Consider the following 21,870-nt stretch of genomic DNA (forward strand, 5'->3'; position numbering starts at 1 on the left):
AGTGACGGGCGGAGGAAGCCAATCCACGCCATCCGCTCGGTCCTCTGGGCCTATACGCGAACGGAGGTGGGATTTCCGCAGCTCTCGGCTGGCTCGCTGACGGACCGAGGGAGGGCTCGATTATGGCTTCTGGCTGAGCTCCCTGCGGTCCTTCGTCTAGTCTGGGAATCTCTCCCTTTTCGGTAAGGGTTTTTTTTCGTTCCCGTCCAAGGGCTTTGGGGTGGTGGGCGCGCCTAGGCTTCTTTCCGGAGATGACCTCTTGATTGAGCGTACGGGTTATTCTTCCAGCCGGTCGTTGGGAGAGGCGGGGAATCTATTGCCTTCCCTGGCGTGATTTTGTTGCCTCTTCTCCCCCCCCCCCTCCCGCCCATCCCCGTTGAGCCCTCTGTCCCCTTGTCTTTGCAAACGCAGGAGCTTCTCTTGCACGGTTCGGCTTATGCACGATTAAAAAGAGCGAGGGGGAGGGGCAGAGCTGTTTTCTCGAACTCCCCCCCCCCCAAATAAAGTAACTTTCGTTTGACTTTTGCGGGTTGTTCCCCCCTCCCCGCTTTTCTCTCTGCCCTTGTCCCTTTTGCGGTTTTTAGGCGGCTGGCCGTGTTGACCGCGCACCCCGCGTGTATACGGTTCCCACGAGCTCTGTCGCAACATCGTTCCCGCAGCGCCTGGGATGGGAGAACCTTGACATCGCCCCGTTTGGGGTTTTCCGAAGTTCCATCAGGCGCCGAGTTGGGCTCACGCCTATTCCCCCCTCCCCCCCGAAGCAGAAACTGAACACAGTCGCGCACGGTGCGATTCTGGCGTCTTTGTGATGCAGTGAATGCTTGTGATGACATGACCCTTTTTTGTATGTGAAGGGCCCTCTATTGGACTTAGCGGGCGCGGGGAGAGTTTATGCCTGCCTTTTCAATAGCGAATAGTTGAAAGGGATAGAAAATCGTTTTACTGCCTCTGTTAGTTGTGGCAGCCGATATGAGTAGCCTCCAACTCTTCTCCAAACTTTGGTCACGTTGAATCGAGAACTATCTATCTATCTATCTATCTATCTATCTATCTATCTATCTATCTATCTATCTATCTATCTATCTATCTATCTATCTATCTATCTATCTATCTATCTATCTATCTATCTATCTATCTATCTATCTATCTATCATCTCAATACAGTTTGGATATCATCTTTGGTCACTTTGAATCGAGAACATTTATTTATCTGTCTCTGTCTGTCTGTCTGTCTGTCTGTCTGTCTGTCTATCTCAATACAGTTTGGATATCGTCATGCAGCTGTTAAGTTATTTGCCTTTAAAGTTTCGTGTAGGTTTACATACAGGGAGTGGCTTTTGAAGAGACAATCATTAATCTGTGTGTTTATTCCAAACAAGGGATTGCGTAGTTCCAGAAATACTGTATAAACTACTATACAATAGTTGGGAAGTTCATCTCTTGGGAAATCTCAGATTAGTTCTACCCCTGGAACAAACTATAATGCAATTTCCCCCAATTTGGTGGGTCCAGATTGCTGAGCTCCAAAGGCTAAAGACTTATTGGAATAAGGGGTAGAAGGGTTGGCAGATAGGCTGCCAAATTTTGAGGCATACTCCTGATGTGAATGCGTTTGGACCCATAGACTATTAATAAATAGTCTGGGATCAAAAAATGCCTTCTCTTCTGCTTTCTTAAAAGAAATTTAAATTGTTTCTATATTGTAGTAATTGCTTATAAATAAAAGTTATCCCAGTATAGTTGTTTAGCAATTTCTCCATTCATCTAATCTTTAATAGAAAAAAATGTGTAATACTTAAAAGGAGCCCAGGCGTTACCAAATCTTAAGCTTCGCTCTGATAGAAAGGCAGATGAGCCTTAATAAGAAAACCCTTCTTTCTTTCTGCCTTTCTATCAGACCAAGCCTAGAAATAATGCCTAGGCTCCTTTTAAGTATTACACATTTTTCTATTAAGGATTAGATGAATGGATGAATGGCTAAACAAAATTTTATAACTATATAGGGATAATTTTTATTTAGTTTTTATCACCACTAAAATGGGTGGATTTTACAACTAAAACTATAGTACTGGAAATGTTGAATTGAATGCTGTGACTATATAATAAAGCAAAATAACATGGTCCTTTTTTGTGCATAACAACTTTCACTGGAGTTTGAGAAAAGCTTACGGTATATTCCTTTAAGAAATGCTTCAATATTCCACTCTTTGCACATAATCATTGTGATAAAAATGTGATATACTATCAGTGTAGATATGTTAAAAAAATATTGTTTGTGTTGGTGACAAATTAGGTTTTGAATACTCTTATGTCACTCCCTCCCCTGCCTAATAAGATACTGTTAATTCCCCAGTTCCTTAATTAGATCAATAGCCTTATATTTGTTTGTATATATGTATATGACAATACTAGCAATTTAATTGTCACAAAATGTGGGAACCTAGTTATCTGATCTTACTACATAGATGGTAACAGTCTACATTACAAATGTTTTCCTTATGTTTAGATGTACAGGATACATTTGTGCGACATAGAAGCTAGGAATATACTTAATTTGTTTGGACAGCTTGGTTTAGAATAGGATTTAATATTCTTTAGTTTAATATTTACCGTGCAATAATGCATACCAAAAACCAGAGTGTTGGCTCATGGGACAACAATAGAATGCAGTACAAAAAGAAATAATAATTGGGATCTATTATATACCTGAAATGGGACATCCCAATAGATCCTTTGCTGAGATCCTGGATTCATATTTACTTACTTTGATTTCTTAGAGCATCCCATCTCAATAAGTGACTCTGGGTGACATGCATCATAAAATATAAAAAAATTGCAAACTGTATACATATATATTACAAACTATACAAGGCAGACAGACAGACAGACAGATGAAAGAACCAAGAAAAACTGTTACTAGGAATATTAATAGAGCCAGGAAATGGATCCTTGAGGATCCCAAGCCTGCCACACAAACAAGATTAGGAACTGATCTATTCAGTCTTCTATCCAACCTCCTGCTCAGGCAGGAGACCCTGTACAATTTGAGATAAGTGATTGTCAGTCTCTTCTTTAAAACCATCAGTGATGCAGCATCCACAAAGTCTGAAGGCAAGCTGTTCCACTGGTTAATTGTTCTCACTGTTAGGAAGGTTCTCCTTAATTCCAGGTTGTTTCCCTCCTTGATTAGTTAACATCCATTGTTTCTTGTCTTGCCTTCTGGTGCTTTGGAAAATAAGTTGATCCCCTCTTCTTTGTGGTAACCCCTCAAATAATGGATACAGCTATCATGTCACTCTTAGTCCTTCTTTTCTCTAGACTAGTAATACCCAGTTCCTGCAACCGTTCTTCATATATTTAGTCTCCAGACCTTTAATCATTCTAGTTGCTCTTCTCTCCACTATTTCCAAACATTTTCTCAACCTCTATTTTTGTAATGTGACCAAAACTGGATGCAGTATTCCAGGTGTGGTCTTACTAAGATTCTATAAAAAGCGGTACTAATACTTCATGTGATTTTCATTCTATCCCTCTGTTTATACAACCAAGGATTGTATTAGCTTTTTTGGCTGTTGTTGCACACTGCTGGCTCATATTTAAGTGATTGTCCACTAGTACTTCAAGGTCCCTCTTATAGTTACCGTTTTTGAGCCAGGTTGTACATTTGTATTTGCATTTTTTGATTTTTCCTGCCTAAGTGAAGACAATCTGAAGACAAATATCAGTAGCTTTTATATTCAAATTATATTTCATTTACTCTAGACTAAAAAGGAGTTTTAGCATATGCTCTCTTTTGTGATTTGGGGCTGGAATTAGCTGTGACAAGCCCATACTTGTAATGCAGGCTGTGCAATCTCTAGTTGACTCAGTTCCTTGTCCCAATGCATGAAAGTTCTAGTCTCCCAAAACCATATTTCAATTTTGGCAATATCAGCAGCAAGATGACTCAAAGATTCAGAAGTTTTGAGCAGCAGGGAAGATATACTAGGAACAATCTCAGTTTCTATCTTTGTCTCATTTTCAGGAAACAGGTAGTCCTCAGTTAACAATAGTAATTGGGTTTGGATTTCTGTCACTAAGCAATGTGGTCATGTAAAGATTGACATAATATGACCACATTACTTAGCAATAGTAATCTTGGCATTTCCCATTCCTGTTGTTAAGTGAGTATCATCAAACAAGTCCCAGGCAGCTACAAGCAGGCGGCATTAAATTATGTAGCGTGAATGTAGCAGGCCCAGGAGTTGCTGCTGCCATGCAGGGCAAAATTCAAGGGTTGTAGAATGTGCACCTGAAGAAACAGTAGTAAGTAGTTTGGGAAATATGAGCTTTCCCAGAGACAAGCCTGATTAGGGAGAGGATAAGAACAGGTTCAGGTAGCCACACCCTAGCATCTCTCAGGATATACCCAATATTAGAAGGTTACAACTTTAGTTTGGCAAGATTCTAGCCATTTGGTGCAAGGATGTGCCAATAACTTCACAGCAGCTAGCAGCATCCTTACTCCAGCATCGCCAGCAGGTACACGCAGAGGTCAATAAGCTGCTGTAGTGCAAAGTTGTGCAATAAGTTGTGCAGCAGTAGCAGCGGAGCCAGTGCTATTGCACTCTATGGAAGCTTAGTAGAGAAATACAGAAGAGTTGTAGACCAACTAAGAATCTTTCTGGCTCAGAATGAAATGTTCAATAATAGTAGAGTAATGAGTTCCCAACTGATCACATTAGTGTGACCTTTTTATTGAATTTGATGACAGGGGTGGGCTGTGAAATGGGCCAGTCTAATGGTAGAAGGCAATAACCTGATACTGGACAACTACCAGAACTTCATCAGGAGGTTTAGACACAATTTCAGCTATCCCATTCAGAGAATCACAGTCAGTTGGGAAATTTGGAAACTCAAACAGAGAAACAAGAAAATAAGCTTGTTCATCCCAGATTTTAAATTGTTGGCTGGGGTGTTGGATGGAATGAAATGGCACTTATCCAATTTAGAGTGGGGTTGAATGATGATACTCGAGTTGAGAATGGCAAGGGTCTCTTGCCTCAATTAGATGATCCAACACTGTTTGATTAATTGACACTCTTGGAAAAATTGAAGCAGAGCAAGCACACCAGTGTAAGAGGTGCCTGCAGGTCACAGATTTCTAACATGTTGCATCTCCAGAGACAGAATGGAAAGTCAATGCAAATTGGAGCTGTCAATAAGTTAGTCTTGAAGCAGGAGGTAGGCAAAAAGTCCTGTGCTTCTGTTTTTACTGTGGAGAATTGGCATATTGCCAGGACCTTCATAGTGAGAAAACCAGCAGCAGGAACTAGAGCATCTGAACAACCCACCAGCAAGTACCTACTCTCATCCACAGATGCTCACCAGGGAACGCCAGTAGCCTCCATCATGAGAGTTCACAGGAGGGAACCAGCCAGCAAATAAAGAGAGCTCAAGACAAAGGGGGTAAGAATGTTTTCTTACTCTTGTGACTATAGCCTTAGAATTGGGGTATAAGGTGGAAATAGATGCTTTCATCTCATCACAAAGTTTATAGATGTAGAGGTGGGTCATAAATTGCAGTAAAACTACTAAGACTCGTAGAAGAAGAGACTGTAGATAGCCAGACTTTGAAGGTTTTTTGCAGTTCACTACTCTAATGCAGCTGGCAATTGACATGGGATTCTTGCCTTTTTACATAACAGCTTCCTTGAAAGTGCCTGTGGTGCAACTCTATAAACCATGAGCAGACTGGACGACTGGAGCAATCTCCTTTCCCTCTCCATTGAGCACAAACTTCCATTCTCTCCTTGGTGCTTATAGTGAGCATTCAGCCAGAGTAAACATGCTGTCTTTGGAGAGTAGGAGGAGGCCACCATTGCACTTCCACCTCATAGGGGCTGTGATTGCACAATTGACCTGAAACCATGAGCAAAAACCCCAGGCAAAAGACATTATCTAATGTATACCAAACAGTTTAGTATTTTAAAGGAATACCTTGATAGTCTGCTAAATCTCCTTTTAAGATTTCCCCCTAAGTCCCCAGCCTCTGCCCCAGTCTTTTTCATTGCAAAGAAACGAAAAAGGGAACACCATCCATGATTACAAAGATCTTAGTAAGGATATGATCTGGGATCATTATCCACTTCCTGTAATATCAGACCTGTTAGACCAGCTGCAGAATGTCTGCATCTTTAGACCTGAGGAATGTTTACAATCTCAATCAGGTAAACGAGGGACATGAGTATCTGACTGCCTTCAGTATAAGGTATAGAAGTTTGAATATATTGTGTTTTTATTTGGACTAGCAAATTATGGAGCACTATTTTGCAGATTAATGAATCATGTTTGGAGTACCGGTACTTCCTTTTTAAAAAAAGAAGTCAATATTTAAATATCAAGAGAAAAGGTATATGGTCTCCAGCATTATCTTAATTTTCAACAGGTCCTCTGAACCTCTGTAGTCTAGTGTTTAGTTCTGTGACGGTCTGCCTAGATAAATGAAATATTAATAAGGAAAGGTTCAAGAGATTCTTGCCAACTTACTCTTGGATAAGTGTATCTTTGTGACTAATCAAGAAAGCTATTTTGTAAGGGCACTTATAACCATTTTGTAAGTGCACCCAAATTAACTTTTCAGAATTCGTGATATGCCCGTGGGACAAAGGTTATGGGATCTAGGCTGTAATTAGATAAACCTGTCAGGTTTCCCAATATGGGATAGGCAGTAAAATAGGATGTTACTTTACAGCTTAGATCAACATCTTGGCTTGGCTTGGGAGAAAACACAAGATTTAGTGGTGGCTGGCAGATTCCTGGTTGTTAAAACTGATTTACAAGGGACTTCTGGGGCGGGACCTTGCTGATGGCGGCGGCTTAACTGAGCTGCCCCCAGGTTTCTGGTCGCGTTATCTGCCTAAATACCTGGTAGATACCTCATTCTTCAGGCAAAGAAGAGTAAGAGAGAGATCCAGCTGGTAAGAGCTTTTCTTTGAAGTTTTCAGCTTTTTTTTCTGCTGCGAATAGAAGGGGGGGGGCAACCAAGGCTGAATCATATCTCCGTGCCAGAAATCCCTGCCGTTCTCATTACGGCGCAAAGGAAGGAACCTCCACTTAGGGCAATTTTTGAGATATTTATCTGAAATTAATACAAGCAGAGTCCGTACCTGAGAACCTTATCTGCTTTTCTTTAAAAAAAAAAATCCTAGCTTCATTTTTACAAGAGCTTCCTTCGTGCACTTGGTTTTTTTTTCTTAAAAAATAAGCTCCTAAAATGGCGATTGTGCAGTCTCCGTAATTGTAATAATGCCACATTTCTAACTCTTCGGCAAAGAACAGTGATAAAAAAGATCAAAGGAACAGCCAGCCAGCAGCTTCTTACTAATTAGTTTCACTTCTCTGAAGAGCTTACAAGACTTTTTTCTTATCAACCTTTAAAAGTTTTAAAAGACACTTTGCTAATATAGAGACATTCCAAACAGAGGTGAATATGCTGAACTGTTTTGTTACAATGCTAATCTTTTGAAACCTTCTGCAAACTTTCTGCAAAAAGGGAGGAACAGTTTGCTAGCAGTATCTTATTAATTAGTTTCACTTCTCTGAAGAGTTTACAAGACTTTCCTCTTATTAACTTTGCTAATATATATTTTTGATATAGAGAAGTCTAAAATGGCGCTGAATATGCCGAGCTGCTTTGTTACAATGCCCTTTTCTGAAAACTTTTGAAAAACCCCTAAGAACAAATAAAGAGGTGACCCAATACTTTTTTTTTTCTTGTAAGCTGCACAGCGGGCCAGCAGAGTTTGATTAATTGCTTGAAGAAAAGATATAATGGCATCAAAATTAAATCCTGGGAAACTACCTCCTAGGAGTACGTCCCCCATACCTGGCACAAAGTTGCAGCCTCCACCCTCTATGCCCCCTAGTGGAGATTTGCTAACGAAAGAACTTTTTTTGGAAACTTTCAGAGATTTCAGAGAGGAAATAAAGAACGAGATGAAAGACTTATATGATAAGTTTGATACCAGGATTGCCAAAATAAATGATGATATGGTGGGACTTGTAAATGTACTGACAGAATATGTTTCTGGAATGGAAGATAAGTTAGAGGTTCTTAATGAAGCCAACACTAATTTGACATCCAAAACTGAAGTGGTACAACAAAAAGTTGAAAACGCTGAAAAACAAATTATTATGATACAGTACAGACAGATGGAGCTTGCATTAAGAGTCAGGGGGCTGCACGAAGACAAACAGGAGAACTTGAAGCAGATTTTTTCAGAGGCTTTTGACCGTCTGGTGGAAAGACCGGGGTCCAACTTTGACTGGCAGATCGATAAAATTTATCGCATTAACTCTTGGGCGGCAAAACAGAAGCAACTCCCCCGAGATGTAACTTTGCTACAAGAGAGTTCAGAAACATGATACTACAAGAGTCCTATAACACCAGGCTTCAAATTGGCGGACAGGATTTGATTGTCTTGAAAGAAATACCACCTCAAATGCTAAGAGCCAGGAGAGATTATGCTTTTCTAGTGGAAGAACTCAGAAACCGTCAGATACAGTATAGATGGGATGTGCCATTTGGTATTATAATTACATTTGACAAGCAAAGATATCGTCTCAACTCTGTATGGAAAGCTCGAGATTTCTATCACAAGATTCTGAAGGTGGGACACCCTGAATCATCTGGATCTGGAGAAAGACCACGAGAAGGACAAGATAAACAGCAAACCACACAACTACCAGACAAAACGCACCATCTCCTCCTCCCGGAAGGGCAAGGGGTCATGGAACAAAGACTTAGCCGTATGACTACCAGACAAATGGAAAAACAAGCTACAATGCAACAACCTCAACAATCACCGGCCATTGATCAAGGAGTTACAGCAACAAGCTCAGAAGCCATGGGAGGAGCTAGGCCAAAGGTTAAACAGGCCATGCAGGAGGCTCTAAAAAAGCTTCAGGCAACTAAAAATGACAACTAAGATTTTGACATGGAATGTCAATGGACTGAACTCTCCACAGAAGAGAAAGAAAATATTTCACTATCTCAAACAGTTCAAGAATGATATAATTTGTCTGCAAGAAACTCATATCAAATCAACTGATCAAAAATATTTGTTTAACCCCAAACTTGGTCAACATTTTGTGACCTCTGCTACAGAAAAGAAAAATGGCATAGTTGTATACTTAAGAAAAGACATTAAGGCTGAACTAATTGAAGCAGATCCCTTTGGAAGATATATCGCACTAGACCTAATCTTAGAAGGGAAAAAGACATTACTTTTGGGAATTTATGCTCCTAATCAACAGCAAGACGGATTCTATAGAAATCTTCATGCTAAATTAGTACAGTGGGACTTTAAGTCTTGTATACTATTGGGTGACTGGAACGCCGTGATTGACACTAAAAGAGATAAGAAGACCTCTCGCCCAAATACTAAAATCTGAGCTAAGTTACCCAAATCTTTTTTTGACATGATGGACGACTTCAAATTGAGAGATGTTTGGCGAGAAAGAAATGCAGAGGAATATGACTTCACCTTTTTTTCTGATAGACATCAATCCCTTTCAAGGATTGATTTTATACTAATCACTAATGATTTACTTTCTAGGGTGAAGAAGACAAAGATTGCGGCGAGGGTTCTTTCGGATCATAACCCAGTTTGGATGGAATTGGGAAGGGTAGTGCAGGCAAGAAGGTCTTGGAGGTTGAATGAAAACTTATTTAGATATGAAAAGTACATTAATGATTGTAAAAAATTGTTATCTGAATACTTTGTTCTGAATATGAATAAGGGTACATCTATGGAATTTGTATGGGATGCAAGCAAAGCGTATATGAGAAGAGTACTGATGAATATAAACAAAATACATAGACATAAACAAGGGCAAAAACGAAAAGAATTGGAGGAGGAAATTAAAGAGAAAGAGTTGGAACTAACATTGAATCCAGGCGATACAAAGGCTAAGGAAGCAATCACCGTATTAAAATCCCAATTTGATATGTTGATCTCTGACCAGGTAGCCACTAGTTTATTATATGCAAAACACAACACTTTTTGTAACGCAAACAAACCCGGCAGATGGTTGCCTTATCAGATTAGGAAAAAAAGAAAAATTCGAAATGTATCCAAATTGTGTTATAGAGGGATGGAGGTGTTTCAACAGGAGGAGATTTAAAAGGCATTTTGGGAATTTTTTACAGAATTGTACAAAGGGGACAAAATTAAGGGTTTAGACATAGACAAATACTTAGATAAAGAGAAAATACCCCTAGTTAGAGAAGAGTACAGGCAAAAGTTGAACCAACCAATAACCTCTGGGGAAATCCTGCAGGTAATCAAACAACTAAAGTTAGGGAAAGCGCCAGGCACAGATGGCCTGACAGCGGTTTACTATAAAAACTTACAGTTAGAAATGGTAGAACCTCTTAGAGAACTATTTAATAAAATTCAAACGGAAGGTAAAGTGCCCCCATCATGGAAGACAGCGTTTATATCGTTGATACCCAAAGAAGATCAAGATATTACCCAACCAAAAAATTATAGACCTATCTCATTACTTAATGTAGATTATAAAATTTTTACTAAAATACTAGCAAATAGGTTAATAGTGGTTATTCAACAATTGATACATACTGACCAAACAGGTTTTATACAGGGGAGACAGATGAAGAGTAATGTTAGACTAATCATTAATGCATTAGAATATTTGGGAAAGAACAATCAAATCCCTGCTGCGTTCATATTTCTGGATGCTGAGAAGGCCTTTGATCGAGTTAATTGGCAATTTCTGTTGAAGATATTGCAAAAAATGCAGATAGGAGATAGCTTTTTACGGTCAATTAAAGCAATATACCAACAGCAAACAGCTCAAATCATAGTCAACGGAAGTTTAACAGACTCCTTTCAAATCGGAAAAGGTACAAGACAGGGCTGTCCTTTGTCCCCACTATTGTTCATTATAACTTTGGAAGTATTATTGAATAAAATACGGGGCTTGGATGGTCTAAAAGGGATCAAGATTAGGCAGCAAGAATACAGACTCCGCGCTTTTGCGGATAATTTGGTCATAATATTGGAACAACCACAGGAATCCAGTATGGTTTTAATGAACACGATTAATCAATATGGTCAAGTGTCTGGTTTTAAAATAAATTTAGGAAAAACCAAAATATTAGCTATAAATATGAATACTAAACAAAAGGAAGAACTAGGAGGGATGCTAGGATGTGAGGTAGTTAAAAAAGTCAAATATCTTGGGGTCAATATTTTAGCCTCAAATGGGAAACTATATAAGCATAATTATGAACCACTTTGGCGGAGTATACAGATAGAGATGAAAAAATGGGAGAAATTGCACTTATCTTTGCTGGGTAGGATAGCGGCAGTGAAAATGAACATTTTACCAAAATTTTTATTTCTTTTTCAAATGCTACCTATACTTAAAAAAGATGTGAATCTTTTAGAATGGCAGAAGAGTATCAACAAATTTGTATGGGCTGGAAAGAAGCCGAGGGTAAAGATGAAAATAATGCAAGATGTACGCGAGAGAGGAGGCTTGAAATTACCTAATCTAAAATTATATTATGAGGCAGTGGCCCTATCCGCAATTAGTGATTGGACCCATTTAACCAATGATAGAATATTGAATATCGAGGGACATGATCTGGTATATGGTTGGCATGCTTACTTGTTATTCAACAAAAAATTGGATAAGAACTTTAAAACTCATATCTTAAGAAATGCTTTATTGCGGGTCTGGAAAAAATATCAACATAAACTAAATGATAAGTTACCCATGTGGGCAATTCCTAGACATGCAGTTGAAAATATGAATATAGAACAAAAACACGATAGAACCACTTACAGACAACTTCTCACTTTAGAAAGGGGGGTTCTACAATTAAAATCTTTAGAGGTACTGAAAGAGGAGAAGGTAGTTCAAACATGGTTCCAGTATGGCCAATTACAGGCCAGGTGGAAAATAGACCAAAAAACTGCTTTTGTCAAAGTTGAGGATAATTTGTTTAAATAAATAAGAGATCAAAGCTTAATGCATATAAAGAGGATATATAATGTACTAATACAGATGGATTCGGAAACGGAATTGGTTAAAGATTGTATGATAAAGTGGGCTCAGAATATTGAAGAACCAATAATGCTGGACACGTGGGAAAGAATATGGGTAAGAAATGTGAAATTTTCACAAGCACAAAACCTGAGAGAAAAGTTTTATAAGATGTTTTATAGATGGCATTTAGATCCTAAAAAGCTGGCTGCTATGTATCCGAATGTACAGCCTGTTGGAGATGTGGTTCTCTCGATGCTACATATTTTCATATATGGTGGACTTGTTGAAAGGTTAAGGCATTTTGGATAAAAATGTGGTGGATCATGCAAAATATCTTTAAAGAAGGATAAAATTCACTCCTCAGTTATTTTTACTAGGTATATGTACTGACTTTACAGCGGTAGAGACCAATTTGCTTCTGCACCTAATAACGGCAGCAAGACTGTTGGTGGCACAATACTGGAAGAAGGAAGATGTGCCTACAACTCAAGAATGGACATTGAAAGTTACAAACCTAGCTGAGATGGCTAAAATATCGGCATATCTTAAAGACCACTCAAATGAGAGATATAAACGAGACTGGAAAAAATGGATTGACTATACACAAAACAAATATGGGACTAAGAAATTCCAGATAGCCTATGCTTAAGATTAGGAATTAGTTAAACTGCTTAAAGTTTGTGTAACAGCAAGAAGCTGAGTTCAACGTAGAGATCTTATTGACTTTCTTTTCTTTTTTTGTTTTAATCTCCTTTGTTTTAATATATTTTAGACTGTGTTTGTTAAAAAGCTACACTGTATACGGGCTCTGGGAAGTGGGGGGGGGAGGGAGGTGGGGTCTTAGGGGAGAGGGGGGGAGGGGGGAAATATAGTATGTGCTAGATTTTAAAGTAACACGATTGCACTTGTATACTGTTGCTCTTTAATTCTAGTGTAAAAATAGGACAAGCTGAATATATTGATAGATAGTAGAAATACACTGAAGGGAGGAGTAGAGGGAAAGAAGAAAGAGGGGTAGAGAGGGTGGGAGAGAGGATTGGAGGGAGGGCGAGAAGGAAGGGAGGGAGTGTATTGGGAGAGAGGAGTGATCGAGGGGGAGGGGAAGTAGGGTAGAGGGGAATGTTGGAGGGAAGAAGGAAAGTTGGAGGGGGGCGAAAGAAAGGGTGTATGGAGGGTCGAAAGGGTATATTGGGTTTGTATTTTGGGGGGTATTGTTGACAAGAGGGATGGCTGTGTTTATTGTTCAATGTTATATGGCCCTGGTTATGCACAGTATATATGTGACTGTACGAAATGAAATGGAAAATAAAACATATTTACAGAGAAAACTGATTTACAAGGATTGATAGTGAAGGTGGTATTAGGGTATATCTAGTTAGGATTCTACTTTATTGTTATAGGGTATAATAACAGGTTTTTGAAAGACCCCCCATAGTATCCCTCTGTCTCCCTTCACACAAAGCAGAATAAAACTGAGCTTACCTTGAGTTTGTTTTACGCCTCATCTCTCCCAGGATTGAGTTGATATTTACGGAGTAGTTCTTGGATTTCTTCTTCAGGGTTATTGCTGAACACTTACAGGTATGATGAGTAGATAGGAAGGGAGTTATATGGCTTGTTGATTGATTGCTTTGCAGACGCATTCTTGGTGTTTCAATTGGCCCATCGCTTTATGGAGTGTGGTTTCTAGTGGGTGATGGAACCCTTTGATTTGGAAAGGGGGGAATGAGCTCCCGTTACTTGTCCCAGCTTCTGCCAACCTAGCAGTTTGAAAGCATGCAAAAAAGCAAGTGGAAAAATAGGGACCATCTTTGGTGGCAAGGTAGCAGCGTTCTGTGCGCCTTTGGCATTTAGTCATGACCAATGGAGACGTCTTTGGACAGCGCTGGTCTTCAGCTTTGAAATGGAGATGAGCCCTTCCCCTTAGAGTTGGGAACGACTACCACATATGTGCAAGGAGAACCTTTACCTGTAATCACACTTGTGCTTGACTTTTTTTAGGAAGTCAGGAAGAGAATGGTGTCTAGCTATTCTTGATCTTTCAGCAGCTTTTGATACTGTTGATCTTGGTATCCTTCTAATTGGTTTAGAAGGTTTGGGGTGGAGTGCGCTTCTCCTCAGCGGTTGCCTTCCTTTGAGGTGGGTTCCAATGGGTGTTGGGAGAGGGAAGAGATCGGGCCATGAGTCATCCCCCCCACTCCTATTTAATATCCACATGAAGCTATGAGACCATCTGTTGGCAAGGGATTAAGTTAGCAGTATTTGTTTATTCATTTATTTATTTGCTGATTTTATTATTTTTACAAATAACTCAAGGCAGAGAACATATCCAGCACATCTTCTCCTCCTAGTTTCTCCACAATGATAGTATGCTGATGAGACTCAGTTACATAATTGTACTCTAGGTCAGTGCCAGGCAGCTGACTGAATGAGATGGAACAGGCTTGGATTCAAACTATTGTAAAGAATAAGGAAGATTACCTTCACAGAAATGGGGTTCAGTGATCTCCCCCACCCAGTCACCCACCCCCATTTCTGGAGTTTTTGTTAATTTCAAGTTTAATAGCATTCTCCTAGACCGAAGTGGCCAGGGACAAGAGGGCCATTGCTTAAATCCATGATGTGCATCAGTTGTGCCTATTCTTAGATTGAGAGATTCTGCTCATGGTCACTCATACTTTAGTCATTTTAGTCAATTTCCAGTTGAACGGTTGCAGTGAACGCTACACAGGGGTACCATTTTTAAAAAGCCTTTGGAAGCTACAGCTTATCCAGAATATAGCGGTGTGGCCCATTTTGGGTGCATAATGTTATGCTCATGTAACATCACTGCTATGTGGGATGTAACTTTCAATGGGTTTTTGGGTGCAATTCATCATATTAGTTACCATTTTTAAAGCATAGGGCCAGGATATTTAGTGGACTGCCTGTCTTTCCCTGTTCTACCTGATTTAAAAAGATGGCCATGTGCCAGATCCCTTCTGTGAAACAATGTTATGAGACCTAAGAGGCATATATGCCTTTTCTGTCACAGTGCCTTCCTTGTGGAACAGCCCTCATTTCCACCACTGAAGTTCAGAAGTCCTATTGGCCTTTCAGAGTCCTTAAAAAGGGTGTCATGATGATAGTGAAATCCAATGTATGTGTTTTGCTCTGTGATGATTGAAGAATCAGTTATTTTATCGGGAGTCTTTTATTGTTATTGTTGCAGAGTTTTAATGTGCTTGTTTTTATTACTTGTTATCCCCTTAGAATTATTTAATTAAGATTGGTAGTGATGAGCATTTGTAAAATAAATGCATCTCGGCTATGTTAGAATGCTTATTCTACATAAAGCCATATGTAACACATGAGTGCCCCCTGACTGCCAGTGCAAAGATATACTTTTAGGGATTTAAACATAGGTTTCTTCTTACCTTCATAAATTGATTGATCCTTGGCGTAAATACTTGGTAGTCTGTATAGTTTGTGCATGCTTGCCTAATGACCATCTCTGGCCTGGAAACTTTTGGTTCCCACCTTGCCAACCTTAGCCTTTACAAAATCTGTGATAAAAATTTTCCTTATAATTCAGGAATAGTAATATGCAGGTAGTCCTCGTTTAATGGCCACAACTATTACCTGCAGTTGTGTCATTAAGCAAAGCAATTGCTAACTGACACCATGACTGCACTTCTGATCTTGCTTCAACTTTTCTTTGCTTTACAGGCCAGCAGAGACCATAAATGTGAGGATTGGTCATAACGTTACTTTTTTACCACCAACATAACTGCAAATAGTCATTAAACCAGGGTTACATTTACTGCGCTGTTATTTGTGATACTTAATACAATCATACTTCATGACTATAAAAATAAAGAATTATGATACTGTTAGTAAAATAATAAATAGCTGTTTTTACCTGTAAATCTAAAATCACCCTATGCTTCTTAAAATACGCCTTGTCAATAGCTTCTTAGACTGTGTGCTATTTATTTAACAACCGGATATTTAGCTGACTTTTATAACTTGTGGCTATAATTGGATCGTCTTAAAGCATTTCTTATACTTTGACAACGACATCAATTAACAATGGTTGAGGTTGCCGGACTTTGTATCTCCTTCGACACCCAAAGGAGTAAAAGTAAAGAAGGAGAAGTCAATGCTTTTTTCATATCCCAATTCTCTTTTTTTTGTTCTTTTCAGGAATTTCATTAAGATGCTGCTATCAATAGGAATGTTAATGTTGTCTGCCACTCAGATTTATACTATTCTCACAGTTCAGCTGTTTGCTTTTTTAAACCTATTGCCAGTAGAAGCCGATATCGTAGCGGTAAGTTTTATAATTACTTTATAGCATAAAATATTCATCAAAAATGGTACCCAATGCTTTACACCTAGGTTAGTTGCATGTTAGATACAGACTCAAGTATTTCACCAGATACTATGGCTAAATTTTTCATAGCACATATACTAACTTACATTTTCCACTGGTCTGGACTATCTCAACTATCTATAACATCCACTACCTCATTATCTCATCTTGCTTTCCATTAAGCAATAATCCTTTATATTGCTTGTTCTTTCCCTTGTCTTTCCTGCCTACTTGCATTTACTTTTATGAACCACCTTGCCTTCATAAAAATAAAAACCAAAAACATGTGCCCCTCTTCTGATATGACCTGACTCATTTGCAGAATGGCTCTATCCCATTTAGCATTTAACCTAATGTATTATTCAGAGGTCATTGTGGCCCTCAGTTCAATTTTGCCTTTCCAAAGCCTTGTTCCACAGATGCACAAAATGGCCAAATACAACTTTAGCAAATTGAGTTGAGGGCCTCTTTACTATTAGGACAAAATAGAAACTCTGCTTGCTTATAGCAGGTGAATGTATCCATAGAAAAGCGTGCGCACACACATTTTTGTTCAACTCATTCACTTTTTTTCATAAATTACCTTCCATCTTCTCCCAACTTAAGTCTTAAAAGCACTAAGTTAATTGTAGCTTATGACCAACATATGATATATGAGTAATGAGTTGGCAAACCACACAAGGAGCAATCTGTAGGACCAACGCCTCTTTTCTCCAATATGTTTTATTTCGGAAGAATCTCTATTGCTCCTTTCAGTGGTTTATTTTTCAATGCCTGCTATGTAAGCCAAGTCTTAGTACAGAATATTTCTATTTAATAAAATATTTTCACTATTTCTCAACAAAAATTACTGCTTAGATTTCTCCACATTTCATTTATTCTCCGAAGATTAGTTTTCAGTGCTATAAATGCACTATAAGTAATACTAATTTTAACTTGCTCTAGTTTATGTTTAAGTTAGTTTCATATTGAAAAAGTTATACATAAAATATAAGTAAATCTTATATGATTGTTAATTCCCCCCCCCCTCTCTCTTTGGTGTAGCAGACAGAATAGAAACAAAAAGCTGACTGAATTTCTAAATGTTGAGTTTTTCTTTCTTACTGGCACTTTCTGACTCTGACTTTCCAAAAAAGGAAACTAATTTACAGTCTCTATAGTTATTCATGGATTTGGTTTAAATATCACTTAATAAATGAAAGCAAAATATATCTTATAGTTGGGCTACTTCAGAATTTCAAAATGAGAAGTGTCTTGATCCATACTTTGTAACAATCCTTTTGGAAAGATCATTGTTTAACTCAAGAGTATGTTATTTGAATTCTACTATACAATTATGTAATGATATTGTATATGACTAATTTTGTAGTTTAATACATGTTATATGTTTTTGTGTTTCTTGTGTATTATAGTATAATTTTGAAAATGCAACACAGACATTTGATGACTTACCAGCAAGATTTGGTTATAGGTTGCCTACTGAAGGTTTGAAGGTAAGAAGTAATAATTTTGAAACAGATTATTAAATGGTAATTTACCTGATGGTAATTTCCTGACTATACAAATTGTCATCTGCTTGGATCATATTCAAATAATACTTTCAGCAAGAGTCAGTTAACCTTCTATTTTAAAATAGTCCCATCTAACAAAGTTTAAACAACATAGATCATTCCGCATTCTTTTAACCACTATCAAATTTATGCTAACGTTACTTTAGAATCTAGCTCAAAGTAGTTTCACCCAGCTTTCCCTTCTGATAAAAATTAGTCCACTTTTTCTACCGGAGAGAGGTCTCAAACCCCCATTCAGTCCTCAACTTCAGGAAGTCTTTTGAAGTATCTAAATTCTCGATCTGCGTTCTTCTGCTTCTCCGAGGGAGGAGGGGCTGCCCCCTCCATCTTGCAGCCGCATGGCCAGCCGTTTGCTTTCTCCTTCCGCTTGTCTCTCCTCTCTTCCAAGCGCGTTAGGAAGTCCCGCCTTCAGAATCCTAGAATAGAAATCTTGAGCCTCCGAAACAGAGTTAAGACGAAATCTTTGATTCTCAAATGTAACCGTGATGCCGGCAGGGGCCTCCCATCTGTATCGAATCTGTTGACTCCTAAGCTCTTTAGTTAAAAAAGTATATTCCCTTCTTGCTTTCAACATGTGGAAAGGTATATCTTTGAAGACAATCACGTCTTGGTCATCAACTCGGAGACTGTTATTATAAAACTTTTGCACAATCGCGTTTCTAGATTCTTTTGTAGAGAAATGTATAATTATGTCCCTCGGGAGCTGTCGCTGTTCCGCTATCAATGAGTTTTGGCGATAGATTTTCCGAATCTGCCAATCAAAGTTAAGTCCCGGGCTTCCCAGCGCATGGCTGAAGGCTTCAGCAAAGGTCTGTTTCAAATTCTCTTGTTCCTTTTCACGGAATCCTCTGACTCTTATTGAAAATGCCTTCCTATCAAAATTTAGCATCATAAGCTGTTCTTCGTTATTTCTAATTTTTTCTTGTAAAATTTGAATATTGGTAGTCAAATTAAAATTAGCCTTCTCCAGACTTTCCAATTTGTTCTCTATTTCAGCAGAGTAATCTGACAGGGCAGACACGGCTGCAAACGTATTCGCCTTCATTTGATTAACTTTAGATTTTAGATCATCATAAAGTTGCAATACAAATTCCTTAAGTTCTTGCTTAAAGGCATTAAAGATTTTAAAGAGATATTCCTGTGTTAAAACTTCTCCAGTAGAGGGCGTAGGAGACAAAGGCTGTGTTTCCAATAAAAATTCTTTACATTCTTTAGACACATTTGTAGCAAGACGCTTCTTTGACTTGGGTGGCATAATAGATAAGCAAGTAAGCAGAGCTTCGCTCCCCTCTATTTCCAAAGAAGAAGAGTTTATTTTGTTAAGGAGCGGTCTGCAAGAAGATAACACCGGCTGAGTACATCAATCATCCACGGAGAGAAATCGCCATTTTAAGGTCTGTTTAGACAAAGAAGTCTCTAAGACGAATGGTGCTGGTATTTACGATAGTAATGAAAGCATAAATCTCACAGGGGTGGGACCCGCCCGTATCAATTCTAGCTTGAGAAAACTTTATTTTGTCCTGGGGGGGGCTAGCCTGTCTGGGGCTGCCAAAAAAAAAAAAGGCAGCTGAGAAGAAATGGCTGGAGATAAACGCTCCGCTTCGGCTGGATCTAATCTCTTTCCACAGCCAAAAAAGAAAAAAGGCTGTGGCTTACGATTAGACCCTAGCCTACGGAGCTATCCTCCCTGCCCCTTTCTTAGCCAAAAAGGGGTGCTATCTATGATCTTAATTAGATATACAGACCAGATCTCTGAGGAGCTCGGTGGAGCCCTCCTCGGCAACAGGCCACGCCCCCAGGAAGTCAAAATAGTCAGCTATTTAACTTTTATTTGAAGGGAAAGTTGGTTGTAATAGTTCTGAGTTACTTTTCAAATAAACGTTAGTATAAATTTGATAGTGGTAAATATTAGACAAGCAAGAGATGAGGGTTAAATGCATGTGGAATGAACTACGTTATTTGTGGTAAATATCAGACAAGCAAGGGAAGAGGGCAAAATTTACGTTGTTTAAAGCTTATTAGAACAGGAAGCCGCTTGGGATTATTTTAAGATAACTGTAAAAAGAATGCGGAATGATTTATGTTGTTTAAACTTTGTTAGAAGCGACTACCTTAAAATAGAAGGTTAACTGATTCTTGCTGAAAGTATTATTGGAATATGTGGAATGATTCATGCTACAAATTGCTCTGAGTTATATTTTAAACAAATGGTAGTATAAATTTGATAGTGGTAAATATCAGACAAGTGGGGGATGAGGGTAAAATACATGTGGAATGAACTAAGTTTTTTAAATCCTATTAGAAGGGGAAGTCGGTTGGAATTATCTTAAGATAGAAATTGATTCCTGTGTAAAGTAATATCTGATCTACGCTGCTTAACTTTACTAAGAAGGGGAAATCTGGTTAGATTATTTTGAATTACTGTTTGAAAAAGGGGTAAAGAAAGATCATTTACGCTGTTTAAATTTTACTAGAAGGGGAAGTTTGATTACTTGTCTGTAAAGTTATATTTGAATATATGGCATGAATCACGCTGCTTAAATCTTATTGGAAGGGATCATGAGGTTTAGGAAGGGAACGGGAGAGCCTACAGAAGGTCGGGGTAAATAGCAAAGAAGTAAGAGATGAGAATAAAATATAGATAGAATGATTTATATTATTTAAGCATAGATAAAGATGGGGGGCTGAGATCAACACAAAGAGTGGTTTCTTTTTTTTTCTTTTTTCTCTTTTCTCTTTTCTTTTTTTCCTTTTTTTTTTTTTTCTTTCTCTGCTTTTCTTTTTTCTTTTTTGATATATTACTTTTATTTTTTTAATTCATATGTATACAAGATATTTTAGATAGAAGGTAATGCCAGGTGTGGGCCCTGGGAAGTCGGGAGGATTAGGGATGGGGATTGTGGGGGGTGGGGTGGGGGGGTGTTAACATAGTCTTAATAAGAACAAGAATGTATTTATATACGGTGGTCCTTTTTTTTTTTTTTTTTTTATTATTATTATTATTATTATTTTTTTCCTTGGTTCATTTTACTTTTATCAGATCAAACAACATTCGAATAAAGGCATACACCAAGGAGGGAGGTAGAGGGAAGGAAGAGGGAGGAGTAGGAAGGAGTAAGGGGAATGTAAGGAGTAAGGGGAATGTAAGGAGGGTGTCTGGGGAGTAAGGGGAGAAGGAAGGTTTGAGGGGAAAGGGAAGTAGGAGGGGAGTGTTAGAGGGAGAAAGGAAAGTTGGAGGGGGTAGATGGGGTGTATGGAGGATGCAAGGGTTAGGTGGGGTTGTGAATGATGAGTTGTGTTTCCTTTTTACTTGTTCGTTTTATTCCCTTTTTTCTTTTCTTTTTTTTTTTTCTTTTCTTATAGTAAATACCCTGTATATAAATGATTGCAAATGGAATGTGAAAATTGAATAAAATATTTTATTTATAAAAACAAATTGTCATCTGCTGTTGAAAGGGAAATTTGAGGATTCTTGTTTAATCAAACATTACGTTCTTGCCATTTGAAATACTAATTGAGTGCTTTGAGGTAATGTGACCTAATCCATCTGTAACTGAGTGCCTCATCTTTTAATCTTAACTTTTCTGTTATAGCTCTGTATTAATGAACATCTTCAGGATATTTTATGTTAAATTTTGATTCTCTGACTGGATTGTTCCTTTGAGCACAGAACATTATAGTAAAATGGAAAATAGTAAGCCCCTGTATATTTAATAATTTTCTCTAGTGTCCTGTAATCTCTATCACCTTGCCTTTGTGAGTAAACAATCTAACCAGCTATAGAAGAGATCTTGATAACAGGACGCCTATTACAGTCTTTTACATAAGTACTTTTCAAATCAGAAACTAGGTTCTGAATGTTGGTCTATTGATTAGAAATTCTCA

The 21,870-nt window shown here is 38.3% G+C and overlaps 1 protein-coding gene across 2 annotated transcripts in view; it reads left to right on the forward strand.

The window, feature by feature from the left end:
* Window positions 1–75: 75 nt before the first annotated feature.
* Window positions 76–21,870, forward strand: part of RNF13 (ring finger protein 13) — a 52,588-nt gene continuing 30,793 nt past the window's right edge. For both annotated transcript variants that reach the window (XM_032225013.1, XM_032225012.1), the window contains exons 1-3: window positions 76–182; window positions 16,246–16,372; window positions 17,827–17,907. In XM_032225013.1, coding sequence (XP_032080904.1) covers window positions 16,259–16,372; window positions 17,827–17,907 — 195 coding nt within the window. In that variant the 5' untranslated portion in view covers window positions 76–182; window positions 16,246–16,258. The remainder of the gene's footprint in view (window positions 183–16,245; window positions 16,373–17,826; window positions 17,908–21,870) is intronic.

The sequence above is a fragment of the Thamnophis elegans genome, chromosome 10, assembly GCF_009769535.1.
Source record: "Thamnophis elegans isolate rThaEle1 chromosome 10, rThaEle1.pri, whole genome shotgun sequence".
NCBI classification, from domain to species: Eukaryota; Metazoa; Chordata; class Lepidosauria; order Squamata; family Colubridae; genus Thamnophis; species Thamnophis elegans.